This window comes from Apium graveolens, chromosome 6, assembly GCF_009905375.1.
Source record: "Apium graveolens cultivar Ventura chromosome 6, ASM990537v1, whole genome shotgun sequence".
NCBI classification, from domain to species: Eukaryota; Viridiplantae; Streptophyta; class Magnoliopsida; order Apiales; family Apiaceae; genus Apium; species Apium graveolens.
Genome location: NC_133652.1, coordinates 83,691,328 through 83,712,106, shown reverse-complemented (window position 1 = coordinate 83,712,106; position 20,779 = coordinate 83,691,328). Strand labels below are relative to the sequence as shown.

Sequence of the window (20,779 nt, the reverse complement as noted above, 5' to 3'; positions counted from 1 at the left end):
AAATTGTTTGTTTCGTATATCGTATCGTATAGATTATTGTATTTTGTTATATGTGGACATGTTACTTGGCCAACTAGTTGGATCGATTGTTTTCTTGTTGGGCTGTATAGCTCATTTTTTATATTTCAGGTTTCGTCTAAGGTTTCGAGTTGGATAGCATTGGAGTTCGAGGACTTAGAATTGAAGTAGATTGACTTTTGGACTTCCGCTTTTAGCTGCGCGTTTGTAATAGACACATTTGTAATAGAATTTCGATTTAATAATTTGTTTTGTATTAGTTTTGGTTTAGAATTAATAGTCCGGATGTGCGGGCTGTTACATTTTGCTTGATGTGGATATTTAGGTTGTTGTTAAATATCAAAGGTGGTATTAGTATAGATGATTGATGTTGACTTCAGTATGGGATGTTGTGAGCATCAAAGTTCGTATTGATATCTAATTTGATATGACAACAAAATGAGTATTAATATCAAGAGTTTGGTTTCAAATAAAGTTTATGATTCATTCCATAATCATTGTTTCATGTTATTGTTATTTATGATATTTTCGTAAACACTGTTTTACGAGTTTTATCCTCGTCAAGATTCAAAGTATTGCTGAAGCATTTCGCTCGAAAATATCAAAAAGAGTTTTGAATACAGTGAGAAACAATTATCCGATTCTTTAACAAATATTCTATTTTAGCAATTATGATTTTAAAATGCTCTGCGCTATTGCAGATGTCAGTTTTATATCAAAACGACCCTATACATGCTATAATGATCTTGCTGAGCATTTCTTCCGCTCATACTTGCCTGTTTTAAATTTAACCTCCAGTGAGGATTAGCTTCCGCTGTTTAGCCGCGTAATTCGAGGAAGCAAAGAGGAAGCTCTTGGAAGGTGGTTGGTCCAGGGTTTGCGGGCTAGTGTAAGTTCTGTTATAAAAAGTTGTTTATATTATTTTATATTATTTTATATTATAATCATATTATTTTATAGTTGGGCCTAGTATACTTCTTTTCGAAGTTATACTAGCGGGTTAGTATTCAATTGTAATTTGTTGAAAAGAGTTTTAAAAGAAAAAGAAAGTGAAAAATTTATTTGTGGAATTTGGATTTCTTATTTTTAGAACTGTAACCTTAAAAGATCTTGGATTAGTTTGGGGTCATATATGCTAAATATCTTCCGCTGGCATTTGTTTATTGATTAAACAGGTTAATTTGGATTTAGTTTTTATAGTGACGACCAAATCCTCTAACCCCGGATTCGGGGGCGTTACACAATTAGGTCAAAAGGTTGGCTCACCTTCACCAAAACCATTGGAAAAACAAGGTGGAGCAAGAAAGAAGAGTGTGCCACCACCAACAAGCACTAAAAAGCGTATAGTTGGCAAGAAGATGAGGGGTATAGCTGGTATTAAGTTAGTTAATGAGCCATCATATACTGACAGTGATCGACCAGTTGTTTTTAAGTTTCCTGTCAGACCAGTGGAGGTTACTGGTGCTACTACAGAAGGAGAAAGAACTGATAATGTAGCTGCCAGCCCTGTGCCAAAGTAAGAAAAGACTATTTAAAGTAGCTGACAGAGCTGAAGCTCAGCTAAAGAAAAATAAACTGAAAGTTCTAACAAAGTTTGCTCTTGATCAGGAAATTGCAAATTCTGACAGCACTTCATCAGTTCCTGACAAGGCTCAATCAATTCCTGATAAAATCATCACAGCACCTAAACAGTCAATTCCTGACTCCTCACCAGAAAAATTTATTGAAGTTTCTTCTGAAAGGGTGAGGGAATTAGCTAAGGAAGTTGGACTGGATATTTCTCCTAAAAGAAAAGTTGAAGACACCACAGTGTATGTCATAAAATAGTCCACGATACAGTCTCCACATAAGGGGTACAATACACAAGAACCATCTTCTCAATGTGAAGATGTAACTGTTAATGCCCCTGCTACATAAGAACCACCTACTCAAAGTGTGGGTGCAAACACTGAAAACCAACAGACTATTCCTGACATTGCTCAAGGGAGTCATATTTTCGTGGATGTTGATATTTAAAAGATAGTACAAGAAAGGGAAGCTCATCAGGAGCATATTGCTAAATTGGATGTTGTCATTAATGATCCCATCTTCGAAGAAAGCACACAAGAACCTTCAGTTCAAAGGATTGAAGAAGCTTTTGATCCTCAAATCCCATAAGAACCAACAGTTTAAAACACTGTTACAGACTTAGCATCAAATCCTGACATGTGATCAGTTTCCTGACAAGCAGTGAATTCCTGACACAAGGTCAGTTCCTGATGGAGCTGTTCCTGAATCTACAAATCTTGATGTACTGATCACTACTAAGTACAGCACTAGAGCCATCTTGGTACCTCCACATACTGCAATACCAATGGTTTCTAACACTCAAGGTATAATTATTTCTAAATCTCCTTTATCTGCTAGCATGATTTTAAATAGACCTTTTAATATGAATACCTCTATTTATATGACTATAGACCACTCCTCTTTGCCCCCTCTTATTTTTTCTTTCTAAGTAAGTTGAGCCTTTCTAGTAAGTTTGTGAGAAAGATCAAGAGAAAAACAGATTTATTGAGAGGCGGTCTCCTGAACTGGAAAAATGAGAGGTAGATAAGAGTGACAAAAGTGAGCTAGATATTACTATTAAAAGTAATATATGTGTGAGAAGTGATGAGATAATTTTAAAAGAAAAGAGAGATTTAGGTGTTCTTGGTTCTCTTCTTTCAGGTTCATCACAGGCAACTGGGCCTTCTAAGTCAAATCCTGATTTAAAGCTCAAAGGTAAAGTTCCTGACACTATTCCTGATGTGCCTGAAAAGTTTCCTGGAGAATTTTTCAGATGATGATGATGATTTTGGTGATTCTGATGATGATTCTGATGTTAATCCTGATGATGCTGCACTTAAAGCTGACATGGAAGGTTCCAAGTTGTCTACTTTTTGGTCATCATCTGGTCATGGTCCTACTCTTGATGCTCATGGAACTCATGAATGGAATCATTCATGGAGGTTACCAAGTGAAAAGATCTCTTTGAAAGCTGCAGAGTCTCTAGCTGATCATGTTGTTCACTTGGTCTCACATCCTGACATGAAAACTTCTATAAAGGCTACTATAGTACTAGTCAAAGAGTTGCATTCTTCTGTCTCCACACTCAATCAAGAAAATATTGATCTTAGGGAAGAATTTTCTGACCTTTCTGCGACTATTAAAGGTACAAATAAGCACAATGGCCTAATCAAAAGGATGTTTAGCATGGAAGCCAAACAGGAGTAGATGACAGAAAAACTGTCAGCTCTTGAAGCTGTTCAGAATGCTAAAAATTCAAAATTGGATGTTATTATCTCTCTTCTACTAAGTCTAGATGCCAAAAAACGGGAGATAGTACCCAAAGAAAAAATGTCAACCTGAATCAGTTTTGAGGGATCATGTCAATCCTGATGATGATGGTGATAAACAACAGGAGAAGACCTCTGATGTTGTGGTAGTTAAATCTAGAGCTGGTATTCAGACACAAACACAAACTACACAGTCAATTCAAGTCTCAAGGGATGAATCTAAAACTGTGAAGACAAAGATAGTTACTCACTCTCAAATCCTGATGGAAAAGCACCAGTCATGATCTGTAATTCCTGATAGAGGAAAGGTGATAATTAACAATCCTGAAGATGTACAGAGATTCTACAAAACTTTCAGAACTTCATATAGAGCAAGCATCACTCTGTATCACAAAGACAAGAGAGTGGAAGACATATTTGAGAGAACAGCACCCACTCACCTAGCTGATGAATTTCCTGATATGTCACATGAGGAGATGCTTAAACAGCAAGAAGAAATTTAAAATTAGTTGCAAGCTAAAGGAAAGAGAAAAGTTAAATGAGGAAATAAAGTTAGTAGAAAGATTGTTGAGAAGGATGCTCAAGCCATTGTTCCCTCTCAAAGAAGGAAAAGGTCTAGTGGAGTCAGGATTGAAGAGATTCCTGAGACTCGGGCTCCTAAGCTTTATTTTGATCCTAAATTTATCAATCCTGAATCTAGGAAGAATGCTATCAAACTGATAAATGTTGATTCTGATGTTAAGAGTGAAGATGCATATATGCATGTGCTAAGAAGAACAAGGCAATTACAGATTGAAGTTGCCCCTGCAAATCCTGACATCTCAACTGTTGTTCCTTACAATAAAACTCTAAATCCTGACAATAGAGTGACGGTTCCTGATGCAATTCCTGACAAGAGAAATATTGATACTGCAATTCCTAACAGTTCAGTTCCTAACCCTGACAGGATGTCTATCTATGATTTCTTTGAAAATGAAGATGAAGAAGCTCTTTTCAGATTGAATCTTGAAATCTTATCTATATATGTTGAATCATTCAATGCTGAAAATGGAGAAAATGAAATATTTGCTGGTTTTGATGAAGAAGAGAGAAGACGGGAAGGGAATATCAGAATAGCTGTAAGTAGAGCTAATCAAGAATTTTAAAATATGCTTAGAAGATCTAGAAGAAGCAGATGGAGGAGTAATAATATGAGGGTTTTATATGGAAGAGAATACAGGAGAGCTCAAGTTTTTCCAAAGATTAAGACCAGATACAAATAGAGGAAAGTTGGTGATCTTGATTGTAGTATTGAGATGAACTTTATTCCTGGAGGTATAAGGGTGGATGGCTTACCTGGCTCTAGCATTATGGGAGATAAGAAATCTTGGATGGTACAAGCTAATGCTCTCAAACTGTCTGCACCATATACAAGAGTTGGGATTGGGCATCATGAAGCTGATTTGGTGAATCTAAGATTGATTAATTTCACTCTAGCTGATAGTCAGGAAGTTACCGTTAATCACTTGGACAGGCTTGAAGCATTGAAGATCATACTTGATAAACATGATGGCTCAGAATCCAAGCAAAAGATCTTACTCTTACTGCAAGGTGATCAAGTTCAAGTTCTATCTCTTGATGAACTACTGATCATGACAGCTAAAGAACTCAAGTATATTCATTACTTGCTAAGAGTTGAAGATGAAGTTTCTAGGGAATGTCAAATATGATTCTTGCAACTATCAGAAAAAGGATACTTATTTTGGATCTTATATTCCCACTTACATGAATTTCAAAGGGCAAGAAGTCAACATAAAAAAAGGAGGAGCGATAATTGAAAATGTCCTCACACAGAGACATATAACCATGAATTCTGATGGTCCCAAAGCTTGTTATGTGTCACTGGAGGAACTGATGATTGAAATAACACTTATCGAAAACTTAAGAGCTGCAATATATTAGTTATCTGTTGGAACTGGTTATGAGAAGAATTTGAAGATCAGGCTAGAGGAGATACTATTGAAAAAGATTGATGACAGTGTTAAAGCTTTGGTTCAGTTATACTACAGAGTCTATCATAAAATATGAAGACAAATCTCTGTAACTAAGTATGCTCCATAACCACTGAACTCTACATTTTCTCTTTCTGTTTTTTGCACTAGACAACACTTTAAAATTTATGCTTAATCTACAAAGCACAAATTGGAGGAGATTATTGGAAATTGTCGAAAATTGTCTATGTCACGAATCATGATCTGCTATGGAGTCGGGATCTTTCATGAGTCGGGATCTTTCATGAGTCATTAGGATGTGTAACCAATCAGGATCTGTCTCACAGTCAGGATTTGTCAAGTCGTCAGGATCTGATGCAGTCACGATATGCATCAGGATGTGAAGACTGTTAGGATATGTTTGGATAAGTCAAAGTTACAGGATAAATCAGAATCTGCTGATTTATAGGATCGTAGTTGTTGATTTAGATATGCATAAAAACTAGATAAATCATATTATAACATATCTTGTAATTATAGGAATTGATTGTATTTGTGTGATATATAAACACATATTAGGTTATCACTTTGTGGTGTGTACAACTCTAGTATTTTCATAATCTAGCGGCTCTTAAGAATATTGTTCTTGAGAGAGTTTTGTAACAGTTTATTAAAGATCAATATAAACTGTTATTTGATTAAACTCTTTATTGTTATTCTTACTTTATTTTTTTAATCAATCGATTTATTTGATAATTGTATCCAAGCCCCTTAAACAATTATCATTATTGGGGAACAAAGATATCTCTCCTGAATTCGTGGATATAGTCGTGAATGATTGCTTGTAATAAAGCTTTACTTTCTTTAAAACCAACATGTTATGTGTGCTTTGAGAATTATTTTGAAAGTTATTTTAATACCTGCATTAATCGTAATTTTTTTTACGACACGATACGAAAAATACATACACGGAAAACTAATGTGTATCAATTTACTAATTTTGTAACAAAAAATAAAATAAAATAATACGTGATACTTACGTTAGAAATGAGAAATGCGTAATATTCACAAGTAATCCTAAAATAAGTATCATGAATGGTAACCAATATCAGAAGGAATCATTTTACATGTAAAAATAGAAAAACAGCAGTTTAGCCATCACCCTCATATTAAATGGTCTGATTGTTTTCATTTTTTTTATTAATTTGTTAAGTAATTTTATCTTTTTTAGCACCTGTCAATCGTACCAAAAATGTTAACTAAAATTTAAAAAATTAGAGTATTGCTCCAACAATATCTAGGTAGTTCTTGAGCCACTAATTCTCTTAGTAAATGAGATTGAGTTACTTTTGCACCAACCTGTGTCTCTAATCGGCATCTTAAGCTGATAGTTTTGGGGTACTAGTATCCTGTCAACAAAGAAAAAGTTGTTTGTAATAATGTAGGTAACGTGACCCTTGCTTGTAAGAGCTGCACGACATGTTAAGATGAGCATGTCATGATGTCAATTAGCCAAATATGTCTTTTCATGATTTGGCATATCTTTTTATTATTTTTTTTATTTTTTTAATAATTATTTTAATATTAGAAATATCCAAAAATAATATATATAATTTTAAAATATTTACATATATTTTAATATCTAAAAATTTACTAATTTAAATGAGTATTATGATGGTATTTGGTTATTACTGTCAACTAACTTTAATTTTATATTCAAATTCACTATATTAGTATAACAATTATCTAATAAATTTTATTATATTTAAAATTGGGCATGTCTTTTGACAAAAAACATTTCTATAAACATGTTTTCAGAGAGTCTCGTCACATATACCCTACCCTTTCTCCTCTTGTTTTTTTTGCAACACTTTCATCACACTAGTCACTGGTGGATGAAACTGTATTATATCCTTCACACACGTCAGCGTGATGTCATGCCTACTCGTCCCTTTTGTGCACACGTGTCAGACCTCTGCTGCCGCCGGGCTCTCATTTAAGTTTTAACTATTTTGCGCACTTAAATTGAACAAGAGTGATACACGTCTCTCAAAAAAATTCCCAATTTTTTTTATCAAATTATGTGTCATGATTGTGATTGTACTTTGTTATTTCTTTTTACATAATTTAATGAAGAAAAATTTAATATTTACTCCGTCTCATTTTAATTGTTCATTTAACTTTTGTTCAGTCAAATTAATTTTGACCAACAAATGATTTTTATTTTTAAAAATAATATAAAAATAATATTTAATTTTTAATCAAAAATTGATCAATTTAACCGATAAAAAAATTGTGACAACTAAATAAGAGACGGAGGAAGTATAATATAAACATACAAAATACTTTACAAAAGACTTATACATTCACGTTTTTTTATTTTAAATTATAATGCAATTCTTGAGTAAGACGAGTCTAACTTAATTAATTACGTAGTCCATGTAAAATTACTTGCTCATCCTATATTTTACGTATATTTTAAGTTGTATTGATCTCATGACTCCGTTATTTTTTTAAAAGTTTATATTCTTGTGAATAAAAGTTAAAATCTTAAATTCTTATTCTCAAAAAGTTTTTTTTAAATAACTAATGGAGTTTTATGATCAATACACTTTAATTACTTGTAAAAAGTTGAAATGAATAAGTAAATTGGGACAGATAGGGTAATTAACCGGGGAGGCACCTCCAAGTTTGTGCCCACAAAAACAAAAGGCTACAAGCTACGAATAAAAACAAATAAATTTGGACGTTGAAAAATGAATTGTCTTGATAGATTATGGAAATTTGTAGTGTCCAGTTATGAATGATTCGCGTAATGTTTGAATAGTATGCAAGTAGAGTAGGTCCAGTTGGTATGAGCTTGATTAAATGAAGCTTCTCCTTGTAAAGCTCTCTCGTGTCCCTCACTTTTGGTTTTTAATCAAACTCTCACGGATACACTAAAATATCTTCATTTGTCGTAAGACGTGGCCATTTTATATTAGTTATGTGTTCATTATCACGTGTCACTTGCGCTACTAAGTTAAGTTAATTACGATTATACTTTGGTGCTAATCAAGGGTTTGTGGGAATATTTGAGCATTTTCAACTGGAATTAGTCATTAGTTAAAAATGTGTCAAACATATCATAAATATATATTTTAAATATTATATAAAAAATTATCCGCTCCAATCAGGGGTGAGCAGAAAACCGCACAAATCGCAAAAACCGTCCGCACCGCACCAATCCGCACCGCAAAACGCGGTTTTTAATTTTCGTGGTGCGGGTGCGGTTTATTTTTTATAAGAAAGAGCTTTATAGCCCGTGCAATGCACATGAATGCTCTAGATTGCACGAATATGTTATTTTAATTGTAGTTGTTGACCGTATATTCATATTATCTTCAACTGGATAATAAAAGAGTAGTTTTTGGGGTATGATGGGCAGAATATGTTTTCCGACATTTGACATTAAGCTAAAACAATATTTGTAATGTATTCCTCATTCTCTACTGTGTGATTTATATGGATTTTTGTTACGAAAATGCATGTGATTGTTTGAACTACTGCAGAATATAGTAGTTTATTCACATATACTTTTAATTTATAATTGTTATTTGTTTTTAAGTTTTCTTAAATTTGTATTCTTGACCTTTATAAATATCCCCCTCCCTTATTCAATATTAATAAATACACAGCTCTAGACATGTTAAGCGGCTCATGGTTGCATTTTATACAGAAATCTTACAATAATTATTTGTTCTAATCCATACTATTCGTTCACGTTGGGGCATGTAAGGAGACGCATCCAAACATCAATATAAACCAGCATGATCACATGTTTTATGAATACTATAAGCTAAACTATACACACACACACTCATGCTTAATATATACTTTTTCAGTTGATATTTTAATATTTAGTGGATTTAAATATTAGTATTAATGTAACATACAATATATGTCATCAAATCATGTGATAAATTATCATAAAAAGGGTGTGACGAAAATCATTGAAATTTATGATAAACAATTATATTTTTGTAATAATAAACTCTATAATCATTTAAATATATTGCCACTTATTTATAAAATAAGAAAAAATAGCCAATATTCTTATTTTTTTGGTATACTGTGATTCAATATACATGTTGTCGGTTTGTTGGTCATAAATACCTATGAAAAGCTCTAACCACAATAACGTATTTAATTTATGTTAATACATGGAGAAATATGTACTCATATCTCCGGTCAACCTCATGCCTTTACTCTTTGCGTCGTAACCACCTTTAATGACCTCTGTCCATGTGGTTCATTCTATCTTATCTTTCTTCTCCATATTTAGGCTTAAACTTATTAAACTCTTTTTTACGAGTCATTGAATGAACTGAGTCAATTTAGACCTCAATTAGCACAATTAATTATCCACTATATTTAGTTGATGTTATTCTTTTTAACATTCTCTTGTACTCGTAACTTTGTTGGATGATTTAAGGTACTGAAATGATAAATTTACACAAATTTATTAGATTTGATATAAACTTCATTACCATATCTTATATACATATGTGTACGCACCTCATCATAAAGTAGCATTATGCATTTCATGTGTACTCTGTTACCTCTCATATTTCGAAATCATACAGGATTATGTTTAGCGTATTGTTGATGTTTGCAGATGAGAGTTGTTTTGATGTATAAATTTATGTGATACGGAGATATGCTATTTGGTGTGACGTATCTATACTATACTATAATAACCAGAATGGGGTATAATTTGTAGTTTGGTTAACTCTCATTTTGGTTATCCCTTTCCATCACGACCGTCGGATTTTTTCCCATCAAATAATCAGAGGCGTTAGTTCCAAATACTAAAAAATACACTACACAATATTTTGGTCACCTCCGCCTGTGATTCAATAATTTGGACAATATTTTATTATTATTATTTTAGTTATATAGGAACATCACTTATAAAATATCGTGATGTATAATCAAGTTACCCATATATAATTACTGTGTATTATTATTATTATTATTAGAATTTAATTTATAATAATAATAATAGTTATTATTATTATTATTATTATTATTATATAGACCTAATATTCAAATACAAATCTAATTCAAATTACGTATTTTTATGTCAGCGAGAAATTTAAATTTATAAATATTAATATTTATTTATACTTTTAGTTTATAATTCACTTGTTTATACAATTTTATTTAATATCATAAAAAAATTATTACCTAAAATTAAAATGTTATTATATATGTATGCATGCATGCATGCATGTATGTATGTATGTATGCATGCATGCGTGTATTTTTTTTATCGTAGATAACTTGCAGCCGCTACCCTTCGGGTGGTAAACTCTACGGGCTCACGTAATAGCCTGTATGCGTGTATTTTAATCACTATATAATATGAGTTATAGACAAATATTCATATTAATTATGCAACAATAAATGAATTTTAATAAATGAATGATACGATGAAATAAATATTAATGTAATATTAAAGATTTGCACTAAATATATGTATTTTTGATCATATATATAATAATGACTTAAATATAAATTTACATATTAATGATGTGTGAATTGTGGGAATAAGTGTGAAATAAATTTTATATAAGTACTAATACTTGGAGAATATTTATTAAATATTAATGAAAGTATTAATAATTAAATTTGTTATATAGTAATGAGTTAGAATAAATATAAGCATTATATATGTAATAATAAATACTATACTATATTATAATAGCCGGAATAGAGATAATTTGGTTCAACGGTTTGATTCAACGATAATTCCCTAATTTTGATTATTACAAAAATAGATAAATAGTGTTATATATCTAATAAACTACTTACTAAATTATTAAACTACTACTAAATATAGTATACTTATCCTACTAAACTACGAATACAATTTATCCTATTATTAAAAGATTTAAATAATAGTGTTACATATCTGCTAAACTACTAAATTGTTAAAATACTAGAAATAGTCTATTTATTCTACTAAATTACGACCACATGTTATTCTATTATTTTTATTATAAATTTATAGTTATTATATATTTATATAAATATTTTAAAAATATAATATAACTTGATAAATAAAAATTTAAAATATTAATAAAAACCCGTGCATCGCACGGGATTTATGCTAGTGTGTACTAATGGTTGGAATGAATATTTTTATGGATATTAATTAGAGTATTTATGATTAAATTTGTTCATTGAACCTTTGTGTTGTTGTATTATAGCTCTATAACTCGTGTAATGCACATACATACTCTAGATTGTACTAATTGAAACTGTTTTCGCTGTAATTGTTAACGATATATTTATGTTGTTACCTAATGTATGAATAATTTATTTGTTTATGCATATGAGTACGAGTGATTGAAATATGTTTGCAATGGTGCATTTGCAGAAGTAATAAATTATGTTAGTATACATTTTTTGCTACTCATAATTAAATGGTATTTGTAATATGCTAAATCTTAGAAATAAAATAAATACAAATGATTATGTTTGTCTGATATATATCAATCAATTTAAATATAAAATAATTATTAATTTGTTTATTAACTATATAATGTGTTTACATGTTAGAAATGTGATTGATGAGTTATACTATATAGATAATTGGCGTCAGTATTATAAGTTTACTCATTGAATATATGGTCATTTCATTGTGTCAGTGGTCGATGTTAATTTGATGACAAATAAGAATATATAAGTATGTATTCGTGTGTGTATATATGCTTATATGCATGCATGTATGTATATTTTAATGTATATATGTATTAATTTATTTATGCACATATTAATTAGACAACAATTAATAATTTTTAATAAATGAATGAGAGTGAAATAAATGTTATATAAATATTAATGTATATTAATATAGGGATATAATCATCATATTAATTAAATTGTTCATCAAACATTCAAACCCACCCCCAGTTGTATTATAAATATAATACATAGATAGATTAGATTTTATTTTTTGATCTCGGAAAATATGAACTTAGATGTAGAGATGTAAAACAAAGAGGCAGCAATCCACTACCAGGCATGTCTGGACTAGTACAACTCCGTCAAGACAGCGAGCAAGAACGACGGAACTTGCAAAGGGTGTAGCCGATGCAGGGGGCTTATCAATCCACCAGCATTTTCCAAGCTTGTCCCAAGTAAAATTCATAATCCATGTAGTTTGGTTTCGGATAATATAAGTTTACAATCAAGTTGGACCCTAAGTTTATGTACTTCCACTGATTTATCATGGAGCAGAAACGAGAAGTATAAACGAGGTGTTAACATATAAATCCCCTAGTATGATTTTTCTTTTTATATAAAAAAAACTACCAAAAACGGATCATGGCATGTTAAACATAACTATTTCAATAAGTTTACATTGTGCAAAGCCTACCATGTAATATAAAAAAAATATGGAAGTAACCTGATCTAACTAGTCGTCCCTCTCCTGTTCCTTCGAGTTAGATGACTGGGTAGTTTACGTACATGGGCTACACACTAAAGAGGGTCATTTTCCACATACAGAAGATCATGCATCCGAGACACACAAGCAAGGTGCTGGATAATATTGAACCTGACAAGGGTCGAGCATGATCTGTAAACCTGGTAATGGTAGTGCTGGTACCTCAGTAAACTTCTTCCCGGCCAATTTCTACATAACTACGAAGCACTTGCAAACTGGAGATCCTCACTTCAATCTATTACTGTAATTGCTGAATTGGTGAAGCAATTAAACCCTCCTTTTAGGATGATACATAAGCAAGAGAAAAGAATATATGAATGTCAAATGCAAATCAATGATATTCAAGTCGAGAACAGCCTTGAAGGGTTGTTTAAGAGGCAGTATTATGCAATGCATCATGGTTTCCAAATAATATCATTATAAGCATATTCTACCTATAATGATGGGGCGAGGAAGGTTGATCTGGGGAAGAGTGGTGTGCAGATCTCCCATGTAACCTAAATTCATCAAATGCTTCCTCTTCCTTGCTTCCCTCGCTCATATATTGTTCGTTCATAACTGGGAAACCCACCTGGCTTACCGATCCAAAATCTAGCTGTTCAGCAGTTGGACTATAGTTGGGATTATGATCGTATGGATACAGCATCACAAGCGACGGAGTATTGGGTCCATTAGATGACAAGAGGTTGTGGTTCACAGATGGTACAGGATACATCCCATACGTCACATTTGGAAGACCAGCCTGAGGGGAGTTAGAGTGCAATGGACCATTTTGTGACTGGTATGCAGGATACATGTCACGTCTGTAAGAATTCCATGATCTATCAGGTCCGCTCTCACTGACAGCTGGTCTGTAAATTCTTGAGTTTGATCTCTCACTTTGGTTGCGATTGTGGTTGCGACCACCAGTGGCTCGTGATTTTGAATTATGATTCCAGCTTCCTTCTCTGTCCCCATTGTTTTCACTTCTGTTGTAGCTGTAGTTACCCCTTCTTGTGCCTGAAGAATGTCGGTCCCTTGCAGAAACCTTCTGAATATGTTTGAGAATTACTAATCAGATACTGAGTTTTAGAAAGTATTCAAAGTAACAGCATATGCATCAGATACTAACATGTAACAGGCATATCTCTCCAAGTTCCTAGACACACACATACTTTTTGCACAAAGACTCGTGCTTTTTAAAAAAAAAAATTAATATACATTTACTTCATTTTTCTTAGGAACAATCAACCCTCGTTTTTAAATAGATACTAGTTTAGAAGAGTACTGTAAAACAGAACTAATGAACCAAACTGCAGCGGACAATTAAGATAACCGACATCAGCTAAAAAATGACATTATCTGTAAAGTCCAACTTTGGGCATCTAATGATAAGAGATCTACGAATATAACAAATATAAAACTGCACCAGACTCAATATTACTTAAGAAACAACTATTTAGAGGGTTTAGAAAAGCTACAGCAGATAACAAAGGCATCGGCTGGCTTGAAACATTTATAGATCTTTTTCTTCTTCATTTAACAAGTTTATACAAGTACGATTTCCATTTTTGTTGTTATTTTTAAATTTTTACTTGCTCAGGACTATATTTGGTCGATCCATTGGAAAGAAAAGCAACAAATAGTCCCAGTAGATCATCCAGAGTGGTTGGGACTGCAAGAGTGTAAATCACCTTCACTTGTCAGCTTAATAGCTACTAATGATATGGCCTCGTATAGTTGCAAAACATAAATATATGATGAAACAAATTATAGGACTTGCCAAATTCCGACTTCATCTAGCTTATGACTAGATACCGCGAGATTAATCATATGAATGATATATATTGCATAGGTAAGGAAGTCTCCACATAAAAACTGTTCCATTCTTCCATCTAAACTCAAAAATCAGAAATTTGCATTACAAAAGGGTGTGGAAGAATAAGTCCTCCAGCTAGCCACAGAAGGCCGCAATTGAGAACAAGTGCATATCATGTAGTCAACATTAACTATTTTTTCCCCTAACGAATCTAAGAGTAGGTCAATTTTGTAAAACAGGATGCAGGTGAATATACTAATGACAAATCATAAAAAGGATTATAAGTATCTTACAGGATTTGGCAAATAAGTTCCGGTCCCACCACGATATCTTGGCAGATCATTGCCATACCTTTGATATACATTATGAGGTCTATCAGAGACGGGCTGAACAGGAGCAACGGGAACAAGACGAGGACCATAATTCATGAGTGGTGTGAAGCCATTCACATTGCCTGTAAGAGGTCTTCCCGGACCGTCCCATGGTACACGGCCCTGTAGATACATAGGTGGCACCATGACAGGCGAAGGATAAGTTAGAGGACCGGGGGACTCTGGGTTTTGGCAAAACCGTCCAAATTGTAAATTTTGCCAATGGCTAGCGAAGTCACTGTTAAGAATGTCAGAATTTTGTTCAAGAGATGCCTCAAAATTAGGAGCCCTTCTTAAGGGTTCTACACTAGCTGTATTCCGAGTATGTTCATTTTCTTGTGAATCAAATTTTTCTGCAGGATCACTATTCTCGATACCTTCCTCCCCGCCATAATGGCTCGTTAAGTCGGCAGAAGCTCCAGCATCAGGTGGAACATTATACACAGGGAGCATCGTAAAAAATGGCACTGGAGGTCCAGTTGGATAAAATGCAAAGGGGACAGTCCCAGAGTGATCCATCGTTCTTTGCTGAGAACCAAATACCATAGGAGACGTTGGGATCATTGCTTCTGAACCACTTGTTTCAGCTGATTCATAATCGGGCTTGTGATGCCTCGCCATATGCAAAGAAGGGACTGACTGCATTCCTAAACTTCCTTCAGCAATTTCAGTTCTTGTGTTTGTCTGGCGATTCCAATCCTGGTCGTCCTGGGGCTGATCAGACATGTTCTCGGACATGATCTTAGTTTTTCCATATACAGTAGATGATTCAGCAACTATTTTCTTTCCCCTCTTTTCTCTTGTTGACTTTGAGACCTTTGTAGATGACTCCTCCCAGGAACTCTCAGAAGAAGATTTACTTCTAAAGGAACTACTGTGAGCAGCAGAAGGAAACCTTGAACTTGTTGTTCTTTCATCAGAACATACCTCAATTTCTTTTTGCTCAAACTGATAATTCTCTGGATGATCATCCTGCTTTGACCCATGTTTTTCCATGCTATATACATGTTGACCTCTCGTTGAACTCGTTGAACTTCCAGGACCTCTCTGAGATGAAGGAATTAAATTAGCACTTGACGAGGTTGACTGTGGTTTATCATCTGTATGGAGCATTTCAACTTTTCCTATATCAGGGTCAAAGCCTCCCGTGGACCCTGTATCCTGCTCCTGCCAGTTTTCATAATCAGTGTCTCCTAACTTGGTTTCTGAAGAATGAATATTCTTGTTACCTGGATCATTAGAATATTCTATGTTCGTGTTTAATCCTATGCCGGAGAAGTAGTGGCTTAAATGTGGAGGGATGAAGCCATGAGGAAATTGTATATTTGAAAATGGTTGATCTGTTTGGGGGAAATTGGTAGGAACCATTCCAGAGAAATTTCTGTGAGCATACCCCATTGAAGCTAAAATGGACGGAAAAGGTAAGTGACCTGCAGCTACATTTAGTGGCATAGGAACCTGGCCATTAAAACCTTTAATGGTAGAAGATGCCATCATGTTCACTATATCTTGTTCTTTTTGCATTCCCTGCATCCTGAATGCAGAAGAAACAGTCATGTTTCTCACGCCCGGTTCAGGCTGATGATGATTTGGAGCACAGTATAGATCAGCAGCAGGATCAAGGCTCTGATGAGATGTAGCATGCCTGGAAGATGAAGGGTCATCATTCACTGATTGACTACTACGGCTTTGTACAAAATCAGGTTCAGGGTTTTTCTTGTTCCGATGATAAGTATTGACATAAGTTCTCGACTCAGTAGCAGTCCCCTGCGTCTTTACAGTATCTGGTTCTCCCTGCCTGTCTCGGGAATTAACATCTCTGTAAGTGTCAGTAAGCTCAGGACTTGAGCGTGTTCTTGCAAAAAGAAACCTCCCCTGAATGTCATTTATCAAATGTTGAGATTGCAAATATTTTTTACCCTTATCAGTGCTCGTAGCCTGGTTTGATTTAATTTGCCGTATGATCTGATCTGAAATTCTTTTGCTATTCAAGTTCGCTTGATGCTTTTGGTTTTCATCACGAGAAGTTGAAGAAACATCCCTGGTCCCAGACATGCTATCTGAGGAAATATTAACATGTTGAGCGGAAACGCCATGCAGACTAGTTCGCTCAACCTTGGAATCCCGAATAGAAGAATTACTCTTCACTTTTTTGCTACTTAAAACGTCCTTGGAATTGACAGATATAGGCACATTACCTTGGGTTGACGACCTTGAACTTATATCAATCTCTGGAGCATCAGGCCGATTACCACTGCCATGTCTCTCCCACGTATTCATAAAAAATTGGTTGAGTTCTAAAAGTATGCTTTCGTTTGAGCAGTCGAGCAATCTTGTCAGTTTCTTAGCCCCAAGTGCAAACGCACTGCGTATTCTATAGAAATTACCTGGTAATACAATCAGGAGTGCTCAAGTAGAGAGACATTACGATAAACATAACAAGTCATACTGCAATTATCAAAAAGAAAGCAAACAGCACAGGCAACAGAATACATTTCAATCCAAGAGAAGATGATTATGCAGAAGCATCATCAAGATTTTTGTAGTTTTCATGTAATCGAAACTGGCCAATAAACTTAATAAGATACGTTAAGAACATACAAAAAATGTTATATATTAATTACCTTTACTAACACTACGCCCAAGGTTGTTGTTTACACGTAAAGGATCGATCACGTTAAAATGTTTTGAAACAAATGGCTGTCCCTGGTTTTCCTGTCCACCCGGGAAAACAGCATAGACAGAACTACAAGCATCAAGAAATAATTTGCTCAGTAGCAATTCACCGCCATCTTTTCTGGGAGTTTCGGCTGTAAAAGATGATGTGATTTGAGCACTAATGAATAGTAGATGTTTCCTAAAGGATCAATCAATTGGATAGTAAACAGACTAGACGTTTACCGTTCACATCTGGAAGTGAACCAATGGATACAGGACCCCATAAGCTAACACAAAAATTTTCCCAGTCAAAGTTGCTAAAGAACTCCAGAAATCGATAAAGAACCTGTGATATACATGAATACCTTCAGATGGAAGTTTAAAGAAAGAAGGAAAAGAAATAGGTTAAGCAAAATCAAATATATGACTATCACCTCGAGAGGTCCGCTGAAGGAATTATTAAAAACATGAAATATATAAAGAACCAAGGTTTCCAAGGCATAAGTTGATATAAGCCCATGATGAGCACCGAGTATTCGGCTCTCATAGTAACACCATGCTTTAATTAGTATAATGCTGCGTTTGAATAGATGATTCTGATTTATCAAATGATCAACCTACAGAAGAGATGTATCCATCACAACATAGAAAATATGAACTTACTACAGATATTAAAGCTTGAAAATTTTCTAAAAAAAGGATACGAACAAAGTACTAACCTCCTCCAGGAAGCAAAGGGTGCATAACCCACCAACCTGGTTAAACGATATGTCTACCACAATGTTTTCCACGAGGCACTTAATAATCTTGACCTGCAAGCATAAGATGTGTACAAAAAATGCTTATTATTGTGGAATAGACAGGGGATGTAAGTATGAGCTATAATTTTTCATAATTTGGCGTCTTATTTGGTCTATTAATTTCTGACGAGTTACATGGAACCCATACTACAACAGATCTAATAGGAGACTATTACCGACTCACCAAATAATAGGTCACTAGACCACAATGCATTCCAGTGAAAACAACTAAAGATAACCTAATTCATTCTCATTAACAAAACTTGACAGATTAATAATATCTCCAAATAGAATCTACCAGAAAACAATTTACTTGTTCGAGACGAATCCTAAGTTAGAGATTATAATTCAATTTTGGTTATGAAAATTAAAGAGAATGACACAGAGTTAAGCAATCTAATAATAGGAATCGCGACGTGTTAACTACTATATAAACAACATACTTCTGCCTGGATGTACTGAACCTCCTTCACACAAAACTCAGCATTGTCATCTTTCTCCTCACTCTCAAGCATATCACGGACCTGGGTAGCCCATGTTTCCTTCAAAATTTGATTATTACTGAAGGCAGTCAAGTCAATGTCTCCATCGGGCAAGTAGGTCTTGAGGGGTACTGATCCAAAAGTGAAAACCTAAAACACAGTAATCAGAAAGCTTATAATGAAACAAATATGCATAATTTGATATACTAAATATCAGAAACAGAATTCATACACTTCACCAGAATCACTGTTATATTATATATAAAAAAAACTTCAGCTTAAACTGCAACTGATAAGTCCATAACTTAATACTAGAAAAGTCAGTAACATAGAGTCATACATATTTATTATCCCAGACAATAATAATCTCAATCATAACAATACCCAGTTCTTCAACCAAAATGCTTATTTTCCTCTTGTTCAAAAAATGGCACAAATTTACATATTGAACAATAAAAGGGTACTTAACTCACTAAAAAATGTAGCAAGGCAACCATATGTGAGCTTCCATAACCTGTTTAACCAATACTAAGATCTCCAAAAACATATTTTACATAGGAATACCATTCCACCAATCTAAAGTCATCAGCAAAACGATGTCCATAGTTACATAGTACTAAAGTAGGTTGCCAAAATCGCTTCTACGACATTTTATATGAACATATAGGGGCAATAAGAGTACCAACAACGTAATATTTAGCAAGGGAGGGGAATCACCTGACATGGAAAACACTTCATTATGAGACGTTGCACATAATCCGCAACAGCATTTCTCCTTTGTTCAGATATTTGGTTAGGCTGAATGCGAGAAACAAGTTCTGCAGTTCTCTCCTCCGCCTTTAACCATCTTTCCGAATCAAGTACATTAATCAATGGACCTGCATTGGGCAACAGCCCATTCGGAAACATGCCACTTGGCTGCACCCATTCCTCAATTTCGCCCATACCAATCAAGTCCCCAATCACACTAATTAGGACTCCAGTAGATATCAACCAATAAAATCTCTCAACTTCAAGATTTCAACCAAGTCAAAGTGACTTCTTTCATAAAAAAAACCCAAAACCAACAATTCAAACAGACCCCATTTCTTTAAAATTATTAATAATACAAATGATTTGACTACAATTCAAGAAAACCCTAGAGAACAGTAAAGGTCCAAACTTTATTCTAAAGATTGCCTCAAAAACATAAATAAAACGATTCTAAAAAACTTACCCCAGATAAATATAGGCTTGTATTTATATATCAAAGATAGGAGCTTATGATCCTACCAATCAAGAAAAAGGGTAAAAAATAAGCCTACCCTAGAATCAATTAAGAAACTTTAATCACCCAAAAAAATAGTGCAATGTCAACAAATAAAGGTTGCAACTTTATATTCAAGAAAAGTGTTTGAAAACATAAAAAACACTAGGATCCCAAGATTTAACGTTTGTAATTTCTTGTTGGGTTTGTGTGTTTTCAAATGAAGTTATGCGGCGATTGTAATTTGTATTGCAAAATGATGATGGTGGAATTGGAATCTGGAAAATATTGAAAAGAGAGATTATAATTAGGAATGGTATATTTTGTAAATTAAATTAGATTGTGCTTTTCCCAGATTTTTTTCAAAAAAGTATTGGAAATGGAATTGATTGAATTTGACGATTCCATGAATAGGCCAACAACTTTTCTTCACAAGTCTCTTCAATGTGCTAAATGAGGCCAAAATAGGAGTATTATTTTTGGGCCTTGGGTTTGCTACTCCTTTTTCCTTTTGGGTAAGTAGATACTAAACCCAACTACTCAACGGAATTTTGTAAAATACTCAGGTTTTAAAAACTTTTTTAAAAAAATTTACTATAACTTTTTAAAAAAATTAGTATAAAT

General features: G+C 33.7%; 1 protein-coding gene across 7 annotated transcripts; it reads right to left on the bottom strand.

The window, feature by feature from the left end:
• Window positions 1–12,509: 12,509 nt before the first annotated feature.
• On the bottom strand, window positions 12,510–20,562 carry LOC141664107 (uncharacterized). Of its 7 annotated transcripts, XM_074470007.1 has the most exons (10): window positions 19,627–20,561; window positions 18,871–19,059; window positions 18,347–18,439; window positions 18,062–18,244; window positions 17,871–17,973; window positions 17,594–17,779; window positions 17,168–17,356; window positions 14,892–17,029; window positions 13,235–13,830; window positions 12,515–13,050 (listed from the first exon to the last, which is right to left on the bottom strand). In XM_074470007.1, exons 1-10 carry the CDS (start codon window positions 19,852–19,854, stop codon window positions 13,026–13,028), a joined length of 3,930 nt encoding a protein of 1,309 aa, XP_074326108.1. In that variant the 5' UTR covers window positions 19,855–20,561; the 3' UTR covers window positions 12,515–13,025. The 7 variants fall into 7 exon arrangements, with proteins under 7 accessions (XP_074326105.1, XP_074326108.1, XP_074326109.1 ...); XM_074470004.1 differs by having other exon boundaries at window positions 12,510–13,050; window positions 13,235–13,827; window positions 14,892–17,356; window positions 19,627–20,562; XM_074470008.1 differs by having other exon boundaries at window positions 14,892–17,356; window positions 18,871–19,040; window positions 19,627–19,765.
• Window positions 20,563–20,779: the final 217 nt, after the last annotated feature.

What these genes read in the sequence shown, in the direction of transcription:
- LOC141664107 (XM_074470003.1), bottom strand. Translation starts at nt 19,854, where the DNA reads ATGGGCGAAATTGAGGAATGGGTGCAGCCAAGTGGCATGTTTCCGAAT. An exon ending in TGAAGTGTTTTCCATGTCAG is followed by an intron (nt 19,060 to 19,626) that starts GTGATTCCCCTC and finishes ACTGTGTTTTAG; the next exon opens with GTTTTCACTTTTGGATCAGT. An exon ending in TCCTCGCCCCATCATTATAG is followed by an intron (nt 13,051 to 13,234) that starts GTAGAATATGCT and finishes TCACCAATTCAG; the next exon opens with CAATTACAGTAATAGATTGA.